Genomic DNA, 16,569 nt, shown 5'->3' with positions numbered 1-16,569 from the left:
GTGACCTGGCACATGGCGTCGCAGCCCACTCAGGTTTGGCCAGGTCACCCTTCCATCACGAAGAGGAGCAGACAGGCCAAACTTGAATGGCACCGTGATTCTGCACCAGTTCAACAATGCCTAAAGCGGGGAGCTAGGCCCAGCTACACTGGACAGGAGCTGCCACTGTAGGCTGAGTGCATGGGGGAGAGGGTTGCTCTCCAACCCCCTACCCTGGGACCTCTCCCGTGTGCCAGGCTGGAAGTAGGGCTGCAGCAGCAAGGTGGAAGGTGCTGCTATGGGTGGCTGGTGCCCCCTTGGTGGGGCAATGAGGAGCAGGAGTTGGGGCTAAAGATGCTGGCCTCTGATTTTGGGACTTCCTGACTAATTTGGATCCTGGATGGGTCACCAGAAAAAAAAAAAAAAAAAGACAAAATGCAGTTGGTGGGTCACCTTCATAAAATGTTTAGCAACCATGGCCATAAGCAGTTGTACAAGAAGACGCCAGAAATGACGGCCCTTAACAACTCATTGATATAGCTACAAGGTTTGAGCCATAAACCACCAAACTGTGTCTGGAAATGGATAAAAAATGAGGCTAGGAATTCTTAGTTATGGTACTCGTTAGTACAACGCCCTCCTCGAGCAGTCCATAAGGAAGATAGAATTCATCACACTGAAGTATGTATCCAAATTTTCCTGTGTTAAAAGGGAAGATTCACCAACAGTAAGTGGCAATACTGCTGAGAATAATTATAGGCAATACCACAGCATAACCCTGCCAATCCAAATGGCAGAGCTCAAAGCATACACAGCTGTCCAGGAGAGAGAGTAAGCATGAATCATTTACATTTTGTGCTTCATTTAATAAAATTCTAATGTTGTTTTCAGCGGGTTTTATAGTTTTGGGAAAATAAAATCACACCAGCCCTGCCTCTCAGGGGAATGGCCATATGCACCCCTGATATCGGGGGATTTGAAGGTTGGGGTGTTCACACTTCATTCCCCCAGGCTGAATATGGGGGTTCCCGGAGGGGGATCTATCTGCCTCAAAGCTCTTCAGTAGCTGAGAAGCCTGCTCTTTCCTTTCCAGGGAACCCTGACTCACGATATCCCTTGGACCCTCTAACAGCAGCAATAGACAGGTTCCTGAGGCCTTCAAAGTGTAAAACGACATGATTTTAAATAGATCAGTTTGGGGCCACAACTGTCCCTGACCCTCACTGTTTTTAGAAAGTGCTGGGCAGGGATACACCAATACTTTCAATCAGAATTAATAAATACACTTCCAACATGATTCTATTCAATGTTCAAAAACACCTTGAAGTCAGAGCAAGGTTAGAAGCACTGATCCACAACTCAAGAGCCCCACCAGCTGGACACATTTGGGAATACACAATACTTAACTTTTAAGGGCAAAGGAAAACAAAAATGGAAAGAACAACTAACTCATTAGCTTGGTGGTCTTGACACAGCTCCATGTAAGAACACAGGGAATGGCACCGTGGCCAGCATCAAGGTCTGGAATGGGAGCAGCAAATGACTGGACATTTACTCCTATTTTCAAAGCTAGTGCGAGTAGGCATCTTTCCCATCCTGCTCTAAAGAAATGTCCACGCGCTGTGACAGATTATTCCTTGCATGGTGCCACTTTAACACTGCTCCATCAGCACAAGACAACCCTAGACTCAAAGTCACCAGCCACAAGAAGTTCTCTCTAGTGTAGGAGGATCCTACAGTGACACAGAGCCAGTAGCCACACCTATCCACCCTGCCAGCAATGCACAGCTGCCTTAAAAGCCCCAGGAAGCCATTGGTAGCCAGCATAATTAAGACAAGCCTTCAGGCTGTTCCAAGTTACACTGGAAGACTAGACCACCAGAGTTGGACCTGGTATACACTACAAAATTAAGTCAACCTAAGTTAAGTCAACATACAACCACCACAGTAATTACGGCGGTGGTTGATTTCGTCGGTGGTGCGCATCCTCCCCAGAAACACTTAGACCAACTTAACTGTGTGGGGCATTGTGGGGCTCATTGTAGGGCTCAGACATGGGGCATTGTAGGGCTCATGGCTGGGGCTGACAGACCTGGAGCAGGGAGGAGAGGGGCTCCAGCTGTGAGCCACGCATGGGGCTGACAGCCAACAGACGATATAAGGCTTTGTCTACCCTACAGACTTTTGTCAACAAAGTCAGCTTTCGTCAACAAAACAGTGGAGGTGTACACACTACAATGCTCCTTCCACCAACAAAACTCTCCTGCTTTGCCGACAAAATAATACCACCTCAACAAGAGGCGTAGAGCTTTTTGCAGCAAAGTTATATCGACAAAACATCAGTGTAGACATAGTGCTTGGTTTTGTCGCTGTAAATGGCCTCCAAGAGGTGTCCTACAATGCCCATCCTGACCACTCTGGTCAACAGTTCGAACTCTGCAGCCCTGCACCCAGGTACACAGGCATCCACTCCTCCCTCTTTAAAGACTTGGGAATTTTTGAAATTCCACTTCCTGTTTGCTCAGTGTGGAGAGCTCACATTGCATCTTCCCAGCTGACCATGGTGGCTCCACACAGCCAACGTTCTCCCATTTGGAGCACACTGGAGCTGTTGGATCTGCTGAATATATGAGAGGAGGCTGTGCAGTCCCAGCTCCGCTCCAGCCGTAGGAACTTCGATTCCTACTGTCAGATTTCTTGTGGCCTGTTGGAGAAGGGCTACTAGCGGGACACACATCCGTGCTGTGTGAAGATAAAGAAGATGAGGCAGGCATGCCAAAAGGTAAGAGAGTCAAATTATCACCCTGGTGTTGCTCCAAAGACCTGCCACTTCTGTAAGGAGCTGGACGCCATCCTCAGCAGCAACCCAACCTTCACCGCCAAGAGCCCCACAGATACTTTGGCAGGGCTGGAGACAGCAGACTCAACCCCAGAGATGAAGTCATGGATGAAGTTGAGTTGGAGGACGAGATGGGGCACGTGACAGGATGGTCTGGTGGAAAGCCAAGAACTCTTCTCGACCCAAGGGAGTTTTTGAGCCAACCTCAGAACGCCATCCATTTCTGGCGTGCGTGATACAGGAGAGGGGAGCTCTGATAAGTGATCTTTTTGAATTGATGCTGCTCGGTTATATGACGTAGAGCTGTCCTTTGCTTTGTCACATTCTGGAAGTAGGTGAAGGGATAGAAATGTACAAGACTAGCTATGTTTGCATGTACTTCACATTTCCCTGTGCAGCGAAGCACTGCAGTAGAAAAGTATGTTAATGCACACCAAGATTTCATAGGAATCCTTCAGAAAGATCTTTAGGAAATTTTCCAGGAAGTGCTCACCAATCCTCTGCCGAAGGTTCCTTGGCAGAGCTGCTTTATTCCTTCCCGTTGTAGGAAACTTTCCCCCGCTAACCGGCAATCACTTGTGCAGGTACAAAGCAGCACACTGGCATGGCACATAGAGACCCGGTCTGAAGCCGCACGCATGCAGAAGATGCACCCTTGCATACCCTCAAGAGTAAGATATCTGTTTCTCTGCCCCGGCCCCCGCCCCCTCCTCCGTGGAAACTGGTGGCAGAATTTACAATTTTGTCCCTAGTCGTCTGCAGACCTAGACCCTTTGCCCCATCCTGAGCATCTCCCCGGGCCAAACTCACCATGTTTAGGGGGTTCGCCGAGCTGTGTGCTTGCCAAGGGACAATAAGAAACTGATTTGTATTTAAAAAGAGGTGTATTTTACTATAGTGATTCGATGCTGTGAATGCACTAACAATCATGCTTCTGTTCATTGTTTCTTGTGCTTCTGTAAATGTGGCTTTCTGGGGAACCCCCTATACACCAGTGGAGCACTTCCGCCAGACAAGGAAGTGACTGAGGAGGAGCAAGGAGGATATGTTTGAGAGGTGCTCCAATCCTCAAAGGCCAAACAAGAAGAAAGCAGGGCATTGAAGCTTTAAATGAAAATTACAAAATACACAGGCAGGACAGAAAGGAGAGCCAGGAGCAAATTTGAATGGGCCAGGAGCAGATGATAAAAGAGCTGGAGGACCAAACAGATGTTGAAGTCGCTAATCACCTTGCAGGCAGAATTCATGTGTTTTCACACCTCACCCGCCGCAGCGGTTACAGAACTGCTTGCCATGCCCTCCCCAAATTCCTCCCACTCATTTCTTTCAGCCTCCTGGACCATCTTGGTATCCTCTTCACTCCCCACCTTCAGATAGTTCCAAAATGGTAGCAGGACTTACACTCAGCTATGACAGCCTACACTGCCCTTCACTGTTATCTCCCTTTCCACGAAGCGTTTCGTGTGTAGCGTTATTTGGTATTTAATAAAAACATATTCTCTGAAAGATAATCCATCTTTATTTGTCTCCTACACACAGTGGTTGCTGCTGAAATTAATACACAGTGGAAAATGGACCATTTTCAGATTACAAATCATGGTCAGGAATTAAAATTTTCATGCAAGGTGGCAAGTTAAGAAAGCATGGCCGAGTGCTGTATAGAAAGATACATTACTGGTGTTCATTGTCAAAATGGTGCCTCAAGGCCTCCCTGATTCTAAGAGCCCCCCATTGTGCCCCTCTAAAAGCCCTGGTATCTATCTGGCTGCTCAAAATCAGTCATCAGGCAATCTGCCTCCACACTCCACCTAGGGGGGAAATTTTCACCCTTAGCCTCACAAATATTATGGAGTGCACAGCTCGCTGCTATGTCCCTGGGAATATTTTCCTCATTTAGGGTTAACCTGCATAAAGGCAGCATTAACGTGCTTTTAGTCTGCCAAACGCACATTCTACAGTCATTCTGCATCTGCTCAGCCTATTGTTGAAGTGCTCCTTGCTGCTGTCCAAGTTTCCAGGTACAAGGCTTCATGAGCCATGGGAATAAGGGGTACACTGGGTCTCCCAGGATCACTATGGGCATTTCAACATGCCCCACTGAAATCTTCTGGTCTGGAAATAAAGTCCCTGCTTGAAGCTTTCTGTACAGGGCAGCTTTCCTGAAGATGTATGTGTCCTGCACCTTCCCTGACCAACCCACACTGATGTCAATGAAACATCCACGATGATCCACAAGTGCCTACAATACCATACAGAAGTACCCCTTTCTATTGATGTACTCCATCACAAGACAGTCCGGGGCCAAAATTGGGATATGCATGCCATCTATCACCCTGATGCAGTTAGGGAATCCCATTGCCGCAAAGCCATCCACTATTTCATGGACATTGCCAGAATGACAGTCCTTCATAGCAGGATGTGATTTATAGCCTTGCACACTTGCCTTAACACAGCCCCAACGACGGACTTCTCAACTCCAAACTGATTTGCAATTGACTGGTAGCAATCTGGAGTTGCCAGTTTCCACACGGCCATTGCCACATGCTTCTCCACTGAGAGGGCAGCTCTCATTTTGGTGTCTTTGCACCACAGTGCTGGGGTGAGCTCTGCACACAGTTCTAGGAAAGTGGCTCTCCGCATCTGAAAATTCTGCAGCAACTGCATAACAGGCCTGCATAACAATGTGATCCCACCACTCAGTGCTTGTTTCCTATGCCCAAAAGCAATGGTCCACCATGTGCAGCTACTCCATGAATGCCAAAATCTGGTGGTGTTTCTTTCCATGGCACATAGCAGGTCAGGCACCTCTGATTCCTGTTCAGATTGGGAGCTCATGATAGTATGACCATGCACAATGTGTTCAAAACAGTGACCACACCAGTGGAGAGCCGTGCAGGATCCATCCTTTCAGGCAAAAATGGCAGGTGCACAGTAAACACAAACTGTTGAAAAGTGCCATGAATTCAGTCAGAAACCCATGGAATGACGGGACGGAAAAAATGCATCATGGGATGTTGAGCCCACTCATGATGCACTGTGATCCATTCCGCCTTTCCACAACTCCTACCTGCAGAAGGTGGCGAGTTGCACAGTAGGGTAGCTACCCACAGTGCACTGCTCTCACTAGAGCACTGTGAACTCACACTGCCAACTGAAGGAGCCTTGTATGAACATGCACAAACTATGTAATTATAGCGCTTTTTGATCATCGGCATAACTTGCATCAACAAAACTCTGTAGTGTAGACAAGGCCTGAGTAACACAGTGTCTACAGAGACACTGCATCGGCCCACAGTACATAGACCTAAGCACTATGCCTCTCACAGAGGTGGAGTTATTAGGTCAGTGTAGTGGGCGACTTACATCAGCAGGAGCAACGTTGTAGTGTAGACGCTTACATCAATGTAAGCTGCCTTATGTCAACCTAGCTCTGTAGTGTAGACCAGGCCACAGCCTAGGTTCAGGGGATAGGAAACGAATGCCTCCACCCAGAGTTGGGCTGTGTATTTCTGAGTTGGGCCACTTTGCACAGATGACAACTCATCTCCTCCATGGGAATTGTAAAACAACAAAGTTCAGCTTGGAGGACAGAGGGCAAAGGTGGCTTTAAGTCACTCATGCACGGCCCAGATCCTGGGTTAGCTGAAGGAATGGTATAAATTAAAGACACCCAGTGGGTGTCTCTAATTTAAACTAGCCTCCCAAGGGTCCATGATTTCCATACCAATGGGCTCTGTGGATATGCCTCCTTCCTACACCTATGCCAGAGCCTATAAGGGGAGCAGCACAGAAACAATTATGCTGGCCCTATACTATTCCTGACCTGGGATAATTCTATCCCAGTCCTGTGTGGCATCTTTACCTTACCAGAGCAGCATAAAGGGACCCAGGGAGAATCTCTCCCCAAGCATTCGACTTGTCTATTAAATGCTATCTACCGTAAATCTTAACTTGCACTTCAGGGATATTCTACTTGCATTTCCTGAAACAGAAGCAAGTACCCACGTGGGGCTCATCTTACCATCTTGCCACTGACTGTGGCCTCGAGTGAATCCACCAGCTCAGCAGTGACTCCGATGAGATTGTGATAGTCTACCTGGATTTTATTAAACCGTTTCAAGTAGGTCATGGTCCTGCACTCAGCCTCCACTAGCTGCTGATGAAGCTGCTGTAACATTTCTATGAAGAGGTTAAAAAAGAAAAACAACTTATTTGTCTGGGTAAAAGAATATTAAAAAAAATAATAATTCAGAAACATGGTTTTATTGCTCTGTAGGAGAACTGTGCCTGCTGTCATTGTTTTTTTTAGTCCCCAAATGGACTTAGAACAAGTTCCCTTGAGCTGTGGGCAATTCCCTCTTGTTCTATCCATTCAATGAAGCTACAATCACAATTGTTTCCACAGTTACCAGTTGTGTCATCACAAACATGGGATTGTAACCCCTAGAAGCATCAGGCTATATGTTACTCTCCAAATAATCAGAAATGAAAGGGAATTCAAAAGAAAACGTGAGAAAGTGCAGCACAAACTTGATTATCTGAACTCTGGTTATGTCTGTTTGGATTGTTTTGTAATTGGCATCTGCACGTGGAGCTCTCCAATCCCATCGCACAGTGAGGAGGCTTCCAGCTGGCTTCAACTACCATGGTCCAGCTGCAACCAGCCAAGTGCATGCAGCATGGGTTCAAGAACTCAGATCAGAGGCAGACTCAAAGTACAGTACAATCCCCAAGGATGTGAGCCTTTGTTAGCTCCAGCTTTGACTACAATGTGTAGTTCAAGTTCCTTGAAATAACAGGTAAAACATTTTCAAATAGAAGAGTTAATTTGAAGTTGGAGCTGTCACTTTGAACACAAACCAGCAAGAAGTGAAGGAGGACCCTTCATCACTAACTCCCAGAAAGCCAACCTGATGCTTGGGCAGTAACATTATTAGACTAAGCATTTCCTGTAGTAAAATTTGTGATGATTAATTTTGTAAATGCAGCCGTGCAATGCTTTTTTTCTGTGCTAAATCTTACACATTGTTCATTTAAAGAAAAAACAATTACAAGGACTAGAATTTTAAAAGCCCTCTCAAGATATCTAGCCATCCTTCTGCAATACAACATTCATGGAATTTTACAAATTCTCTAAGAATTCCCTGCATCTTCTGCCTTAGAAGCCTTCCAGAAGGCGGGGCGGAGGGGGAGGGGGGAGGCGGCGGCAATTTCACCATGTACTTTCGCAGGTGATTCCATTGTGTAATGGACTTGGCAGGTAGCAGAATTTGCAATTATATGGTACCCACACGGATACTGAAAATAATTCCACTTTTTTTTTTTTTTTTATTTACACTCCTTCTACACCAAAAGGGATAATAAGGTATATAAATGGGTTACATTTTGTTCTTTCACGTTTAATTGCTTTTGGGATAAAAAGAACACCAATATTGGTTAAACAACATTACTTTAAGTTTTATTAAATGTTCAAGCCTAATCCCGCAATCCCTGTTGATGAAGGAACAGCAGTAATCTGTACCTCATTACTGACTATGAATAATGGTGTAAACATACAAACAGAAGACAGGAATTTGAAATTGCATGGCGTAGTGGTTTAGCACCATAAACTGACAAAAGCTATAAAGGGAAGCAGAGGAACTCTGCAATTATTGCTGAAGTTTTTATTTGTTAGAACATGTTTTGAAGTAACTAGACACTCAGCCAACTTTGCTCTGATGGTATGAAGATGGCATCTTACTCATCTGTAAAACAAGACTGAATACTTACCGTGGAACTAACTGGCAAACAATTCCCAGGGATCAACTTTACTATAGCACATTAAACTGAACTAGAATTTCTTTTATTAGATATCAAAGTTTTATGGAGTGGCAGCAATGCATTCAATCCCCTCCCCACCCAGTATGAAATAATGCAACTTCAAATGGATAAATGGGGAAAAGCACGAACAAGTGCTTAAGACACAAGACCAGGAGTCAGGAGATCTAGATCCTATTCCCTGCTTGATAATAGACTTGTTCTGTGATCTTGCCTCCGTGTGCCTCAGTTTCCCTCTCTGTAAAATGGGGATCATACCACCCCCCTCATAGGGTGTTGTGAAAGTGAATTGTTGTTTCTAAAGTGCTTTGAGATCCTCATTCGGAGGGTGTTACATGCCTATGATGCCAAAGTACAAAGTTTTAGATAATGTGTTCTGAACTGTTACTGTGAAACCTGATCTACGAATTTTCCAAGCCATGCTTTGTAGTCCCAGAACAGTTAAATTTCAAGGTGTTATGAGTCAATAGTGAACAAAAAAACCTATCAGATCACTGTATAGAAAATTATTTTGTGACAAACTGTTTCACCAAGCAACATGTCCACATAAACTACATCAAACTGTCCAGAAGGTCAATATTCAAACTGAACTGCTCCATAAAATTTTCACTATCAATAAAAAAAATACAAGTCACTATGTAGCAGCATGAATTTTGATATTAAGAAATGGTTAAGACCTGTCATGTCTCAGGCATTTTTTAATGTGCTTCTCGGGCGGGAGAAGGCATTATCTTTGCCACTTAGAGAACCAGGAAGAGGGAGCGATTATTAACATTGGCACCTCTCTCACCTTTTGTTCTTCTCCCTGCCTCCCACATACAACCTCTCACCAAAGGCAAACCATTTTTGTGGTTATTTTAAGCTATGCTATACCCATAGGAAAAAATACCAAGCCTAAACCCAGATCTATCAGATTCTTACTATTTATCATGTCTAAAGGTGAGTTAAGGACTTTAAGGACTATAAAGACAGGCCCTTTGCTGGAAGCATTTACAATGTAGGATCCTAATTGTGAACTCATGTGACCAGGCATAACCTACAACCAATCACACATATAACTACAGAATTGAGGCCTAGATTAAGACTTGACAGAAAAGTTAGGATAATTACAAACACAAGGGGCTGAGCGCAAGACAGGGATACACAAATAAAGTCATGCAATAATTCAGATTAGTCATGTGCACTTCCAAATACTTCCCTTTTCTTGTAGGTTTGCTTTATTTTAAATACACCCTACAGACCCATCTTAAAATCTCACCAGGTTAGTTCTTAGAGATGATGCTACAGAAATGGTATTTTATATACTTTGCACAGTGCGGCTTTGCACTATCAACAGATCTCTTTTTTTAGGAATTAGCCATTGTCAGCTGTTAAAATGTTTACTAGTTTTCAAACTCGGAACCTGGACATCTCAGTGGCCTTCAAACTTCACTTGCTTTTGTTTTAATTCTGTTGAACTAAATCTCCATTTCTGAAGGCCCACTTCACATCACGGAATAAAAAAACCTATACATCACAAGAAAAATATATGCTATGAGGTTATATAAAAGGATTTGTGGTTGTGAACTTTGCCATAGTATTTGTCATCAGGAAATACAAAATAAAGCTGCTAGTCAACCTCCAAAGATTCTATTTCCTCCATTTTCCTTTAGCACTCAAATACATGAAAAGCTCAGGAATTTGTACACCACCAACATTTTGCAATTCCTCTGATCTACCCAATCAAACAAAAAACCTACAGGGGAAGTTATAAGGTAAGCACCACTGCCACCCAGAGAGCTTTTAAAATCACACAGATAAAAAAAGTCTTGTAGCAAACTGATGAGGAACCAGAGAATCTAGTAAGTTAATCAGGAAAGGTAAGCACTCTAAACTCTCCAGTACATCCTCCAGAGCAACTGCACCATCACATCCAACCTCAAAGTGCTTCAGCATGTCAGAGATTAATGACTGGCAACTATTTACAAAAGGCTGTGCTCAGAACTCTTCGCCATGCTACACTTCATTCACATGTTCCTCATTAATTTTGTTTGCATTTCTACTTCATTGGTAATGCAAACATTCACTCACGTCTCCAGCAGACAGCCTGTACTATAAGTCTTGCGCAGGGGATTTTGGAAGTACATCACAAACCTCACACCTCAGACCCAATCCCAATTCAGATGAGGCAGGCCTCAAACAATCTTTTAGTCTAAACTGACCTAAATTCTAAGGAATAAAACAGAGCTACATATTAAGACGTGAAACTGCCATCAGATCCAAATGGTTAGACAGGGTCAGAGCTTAAGACAGGAGAAAAAATTAATATTTCAGAAAGGAGTAATTTCTCTACATTAAAGTCGATTAAGAGGGAAATTACCATTTCTCTCCACAGTCTCGCTTTTGGAAAAGTACAAACTAGAAAGATGCCTCTATTTAATAAAATCAAATGCAACACAGAATAATAAAGCAAATGACTGAAACTTACAACATTAGAAGACAAACCTCATTTCTGTTTTAATTAAATAAACCAAATTAGCAGAGTACAACAAATAAATTCTCAGAGTAAAAGAAACCAACATAACAGAACAAAAGGGAAAATGTTCAAAAGCACCTAAATGTTAGGAGCCTGTCATTTTCTGAAGTGACTTAAGCATTCTCTGATAGCATAAGCTAACACTAGTGAGTTAAAAGTAGCTGTGTAGAGGGTGCTTTTGTGACACACTATGCCTAAAAACAGCACCCTCTAGCCCCCATCTTCACCGCTGTTATACGATTATGATGTTTTGTATAAAGTATGCCTTGTGAGGTATCATTTGGAAAGTTATAATCTGTTGGGCATCATTTGTCAAAGTGTATGCATTATCACTGTATATGAAGTTATGAGATTTTGTTATATACGTTACTGAGACATGTTGTGAGACTGGGAAACACCCACAGACTAACTCTTCAGCAGCAACTAAAGAGTGACCAACACCCAGCCGAGTGTTCAGTGACCATCACTGGCCATTTACCAACAGGGAAGCTGTAAACAAGAGATTTACAGTTCACATGAAAGACTGTTGCTTGAGCATGTACGCCAATGGGGATGCCTACCCCACATGACACAGCAAGGATCTTTTCAGCACCTGGAGGTAAGGTCAAGTCCCCCAGAGCCTTGGGCTCATTGGGCTGGTGTGACAAAGGCACATGTGTTTTCATGGGCAGCGGCACACGTGGGAGCGATGTGGCCAGCACCACGTCCGACCACACGGGAGGTGGTGTTCCAGTGGGAGAGCGAGTGAGACCCGAACCGGCAACCTTCAGGATCACCATCGAAATCCTGAACAACCCAACCACCACAGCTCCCAGCACCTGGAGGAAAGTATCAATAAAGAACAATGACATCATCACTTCACCTCTCCTCCCCCACCTACACTTACGGCAACAAGATCATTTGGAAGACACAAACATTTGAACTGAGAGAGTGGTCCTAACTTTTCCAGTTAGCACAGACTGCTGTACGTTTTTGGCGAAGAGAAACCTTATTACTTCACATTTGACTTAGCTTGATAAAGTTTAGGAATTAGACTGTGATTTTATCTTTTATTTCTTTTTGTAACCAATTCTGAATTTGTATGCCTATACCACTTATAAATCACTTAAAACCTCTCTTTCTGCAGTTAATAAACTTATTTTAATGTTTTATCTAAGCCCATATGTTTTTGATTGAAGTTTGGGGAATCTACTCAGGGTACAAAGGCTGGTGCACATTCATACTCTTTGATGCTATGATGAACTAATTCATGGGCTCTCTCTGACCAAGGGGGTCTTGAGCTGTGCAAGACACACATTTGGGGTGCAAGGCTGGGCCTAGGGATATACAGGTGTCATCAGATATGTAATTCAACAGTGGCTGGGCATAGCACTCTGGTACATGTCTGGGAGTGACATGCATGCCAGAGGATGGGGTACGTGGGCAGAGTAGCAGCTCACATATCAGAGCAGGGCCTAGGACATACCAGACTGGAGAGTTAAGGGGGCACAAGGATCCAACAGACCAGATTGTACCCCATGGCATGTCACAGCTTTGACGTTGTAATTTGGGTTGGAGCTCAGACTCTCAAGCCCACCTCCTCCTTGGAAGGAACTTGAGAGCCCAAATTCCAGTCTGAGCCACAACGTCTACACAGTTATTTGCCGCACTCAAGCACAAACCCTGGTAACCCAAGTCTGTTAACCAAGGCTGGGAGCGCGCTCCAAGATGCAAGGTAGACATGCGCTCAGGTGCCTTTGAACATTTATAAAACAAAACACGACAAGAACATTACTCCAAAACTAACTCATTTTTATACTGGTTAAATCAACTGGTTTAATGTTAGGAATCTAAACTGAGGGGGAATTAAAGACCATAATATTCATTGTTTCTCTGCAAATCTCTGACAACTTCCAGAATAATTTACTAAGATTTGAGAGCAGAGGATCTGTATAAACACAGCTATAAACACATACTAGAGAGGAATTCTAGGAAAATTGTATCTAATCAGGATAGCAAAATTTGCTTAAATATCCACCTTTTACCAAATCCTCCATATGTTCGGTTTTTAAATAAAAACAGCATTAAAAGCAAGCTGGAAATACAAGTTCTGCCATTTGGCCCATTGGCAGACTGCAGTGCCTATGGAAAGACCCACTAACTTCAATGCAGTCCCTCCTGTAAAAGACTGCAGGCTTGGGGCCTTAATTTGAAGCCATATTTTGCCCAATTTCATTAGCTTTCCTCTCACCCTGGGCCTATCCTACTGGTGGTATAAAACTTCTCTAGCAAATCTGGTCATTTACCTTTGCTGCACTGTCCATTCTCCTTCTGTTGTAGGAGACAGAGAGCAGTTCAGGAAAACATATGTCCATTAAAAGGGTGTTCAGGCTTGGGACATAGACCAATGGACTGAATCCGTATGGCAAAATCCAACAAGTCCAGTATCCATAGTGCTTCTGGCATCGCTGCCTGATGCTTCGGAGGAAAGAAAAAACCCACAAAGCATCTAGCCAGATATGCAGTGTTGTACGGAAACATTTGAGAGCCTCTTTTCTTATACTGCAGATACCAGTTTATGCTCTGAAGCATGAGCTTTGATAACCCCAACCTTAGCATGCAGACACCAGGGAAAGGCTCAAAACAGCTGATTTGAAACAAAAGCTGTATCAAATATTAATTGATATGACATAAGCTTGTGTAACTGGTTTATAGCAAGAGATGTTTCCTACCAAGGAAACTTTTAGGGCTCAGTCGTGAACCCGCGTATGCACCCATGCAGAGGAATAAGGAGGCATAAGATGCCCACTTACTCCTCTGTGTGGGCTTGCCACATGAAGGGTCATAACAAGGGAAGGAGAGCAGTCACCGCTAATCACAGCTCCCCATCCATCCAAGCAGACAGGCAGGGGAAGGTATGAACAGAACAGAAGGGGCATTAGCTCCATCTCCCCACTAAAAAGGCCAGTGAAGCCAAGCTGGTGTGTTGGAGGAAAGGAAGCTGCACTAGGAAAAGGGATGATGCAGCTCATGTTCACTGTGGAGCTAGGACTTAGAGTCATAATTTGGTCCCTATTTTGTTCCTGGGGATATGCAGCTAGGTGCTGCCCCGAGGTACCAATCGAGCCCTGAGTGAGCTGTGCTGAGCAAAAACAGGGCCAGTAGTCTTGTGATACCTCTGTTACTATGCAGATTAGGCCTCCCACTACAGCTCAAATGACAGTTAGAGAAAAGAGGATGATTTTCAAAAAAAATAAAGCATAATTTGTTTAGTAAAATAATTATCTCTACGACTCATGAAAGCTCTGAAAAAATTCCACTGAAGTGGGCTTCTGAGAAAGACTGAGGATTTATTGGGTACACAGAGAAGGATCATGTCAGGATTATGCCTCAGGCAATGATATACTATCCACATTATATTAAATAATGGCGATCTGGTAAACAAGCAGGTCAGTAGGTACCAAATATTTAGACTGCCGTCCTAACATTTGGCATAACTTTCTTTAAAATGACTTTTCTGAATGTGGTATGTCAACATTTCCTAGGGTAAGTAATACAGCTTTGTAACATTATGGTGATTACATGGCAAACGAGCAGCATGAGGTTTCAATAAAGTACTATAAAAAGGGCAGTCAAATTTAATGATCTTTAAAACATTTTTCAGAAAGGATACATATAAAGTGAGAAGTCTTGGGGTATGATGGGCTTTGAGAGTCAGAGACAAGAACTTTTCCAACCTTGTCTTTAACTCCGGCATCCAAGAATCCTTGAAAAGAAAAAACAAAAAGTTACAGCTGGGGATCATAGCAACTTCCAGCAGCAAGCAAGACTGCTGACATTGTTAGTGAAAAGTTTTGTTGCTGATGTTATGAAAGCTCATTTGCTTGATGAGTGGCTCATACACATACAAGGAAATTACAAGTCAATTCAACAATCCTGAACATTGCATGTGCAGATTTTTTTTAAAAAAAGACCTAAATACATTATACAATATTTTATTTCAATTTTAAAATAGTCATACTGTATAATTTGACTGGGCTAAAATAAACCCCAAAATAGGCATACTGAATGTGCATGGAACACATGGCATTAAGTTGCACAAATGCAAACAAATCAAGTAAAAATAATTAAAGGTGAATACGAAATGTTCATTTCTTTGTAATGGAACATAATAATGACCCCTTGCTAATTCTTCAGCTTTAATGAAGAAAGCTACAGAGATCATTTTCATAGTTGACTGAGTCTGGAACGTAAGTCCATGTTCTGTCATTAGACTAGGGGTCATGGCATTACATCAATGAATCAGAATACATTTCTATAAGAGGTCTGGATTCCAAAAGCCTGTAAGAAAACTGGACTAACCCATGAATCGGCCACTGTTTGGAATTTAGTTTTCCTTCTAGCTATTTGACAGAAACATCTTCCCCCAAACACCAGAAAACACAGCGACTAACAAAAAAAAGACAGCCTTTGTCTCCTAAAAATTCCATACCAACTACTCATTTCCTCAGTCATCACCCTCCATCCAATCTGGTTTCTGCTTGCTGAAAAGGTACCCAACAGGTGAACAGTGGATACTTTTCAACAAGCAGCACTGCAGCTACAACTTCTAGAGATTTGTTGCTGCTGTTCTGTGTGTTCAGAGCTGCTCTTACAGCTCAAGTTTCCCTGTGTTTCACCATGTTGGAAAGTATACAGGATTGACATTTGCCAAGTTTGCCAGTCTAAACTCAAGACAATGATGCACCATTGAATACTACAGAGCAGTGGGTCCCAATCTTTTTGGCTCGAAGGCCACAAATATCGTTTTTACAATCCTGAAGGGCCACCAGTCTACCAGCTCATAAAATATGTAGTGGTGTATACGCCATTAAGGACAACGAATCACTACATGTTTAAAGTAAACATTTGGATGCTACTGTGCTCATTTTTACATTCACTATTTTACACATACAAATGACTCACAGTATGTCACACACTCACAGACCAAGCACTAGTGTAGGTGAGTGCTTGTCACTACACACTGAAGCACATGGCCTGGCTGCTAAGTCACGGTGGGTGTCTTAAGTGCAGGTCAAACTGGAAGGCATGGATTTTTAGTCCTACCCCTCTCCTCAAGCAGTGGGTCCTGGCTTCTCTGTCAGCAGCCAGGCCCCCCATGCCCCGCACTGCAGCCAAACAGAAGGAGTTCAGTGAGGAGGCTGCCTTCTTACTGATCTCCCGTCCCCCTGGCTGCAGCAGGAAAACCGCACATGTCCTGTAGCCCCATGTGCTCCACCTGGTTACCTAGGCAGTGGCTCCCTTCTGCAGCCAGGGGGGCAGGAGATCAGTGCTCCCCTCCCTCTGGCTCCAGCTGGGACCCAGGCAGAGCGCTTTGCCATGCTACTTGCTGGAGCCAGGGGGAGGGCAGCACTGATCTCCCATCCACTTGGGTGCAGCA

At 43.7% G+C, this 16,569-nt stretch overlaps 1 protein-coding gene across 2 annotated transcripts in view; it reads right to left on the bottom strand.

The window, feature by feature from the left end:
* The window catches only part of ARMC9 (armadillo repeat containing 9), an 89,633-nt gene that overhangs the window by 64,021 nt on the left and 9,043 nt on the right, over positions 1–16,569 (bottom strand). For both annotated transcript variants that reach the window (XM_067561118.1, XM_067561119.1), the window contains 3 exons: positions 14,803–14,895; positions 13,436–13,460; positions 6,840–6,997 (listed from right to left, as the gene is read on the bottom strand). In XM_067561118.1, coding sequence (XP_067417219.1) covers positions 6,840–6,997; positions 13,436–13,460; positions 14,803–14,895 — 276 coding nt within the window. The remainder of the gene's footprint in view (positions 1–6,839; positions 6,998–13,435; positions 13,461–14,802; positions 14,896–16,569) is intronic.

Source organism: Emydura macquarii, unplaced genomic scaffold, assembly GCF_026122565.2.
Source record: "Emydura macquarii macquarii isolate MOO-44397 ecotype Brisbane River unplaced genomic scaffold, CSIRO-AGI_Emac_v2 contig_2365, whole genome shotgun sequence".
NCBI classification, from domain to species: domain Eukaryota; kingdom Metazoa; phylum Chordata; order Testudines; family Chelidae; genus Emydura; species Emydura macquarii.
The sequence above is the reverse complement of the archived record's forward strand: the minus strand, read 5'-3'. Positions and strand labels throughout refer to the sequence as shown.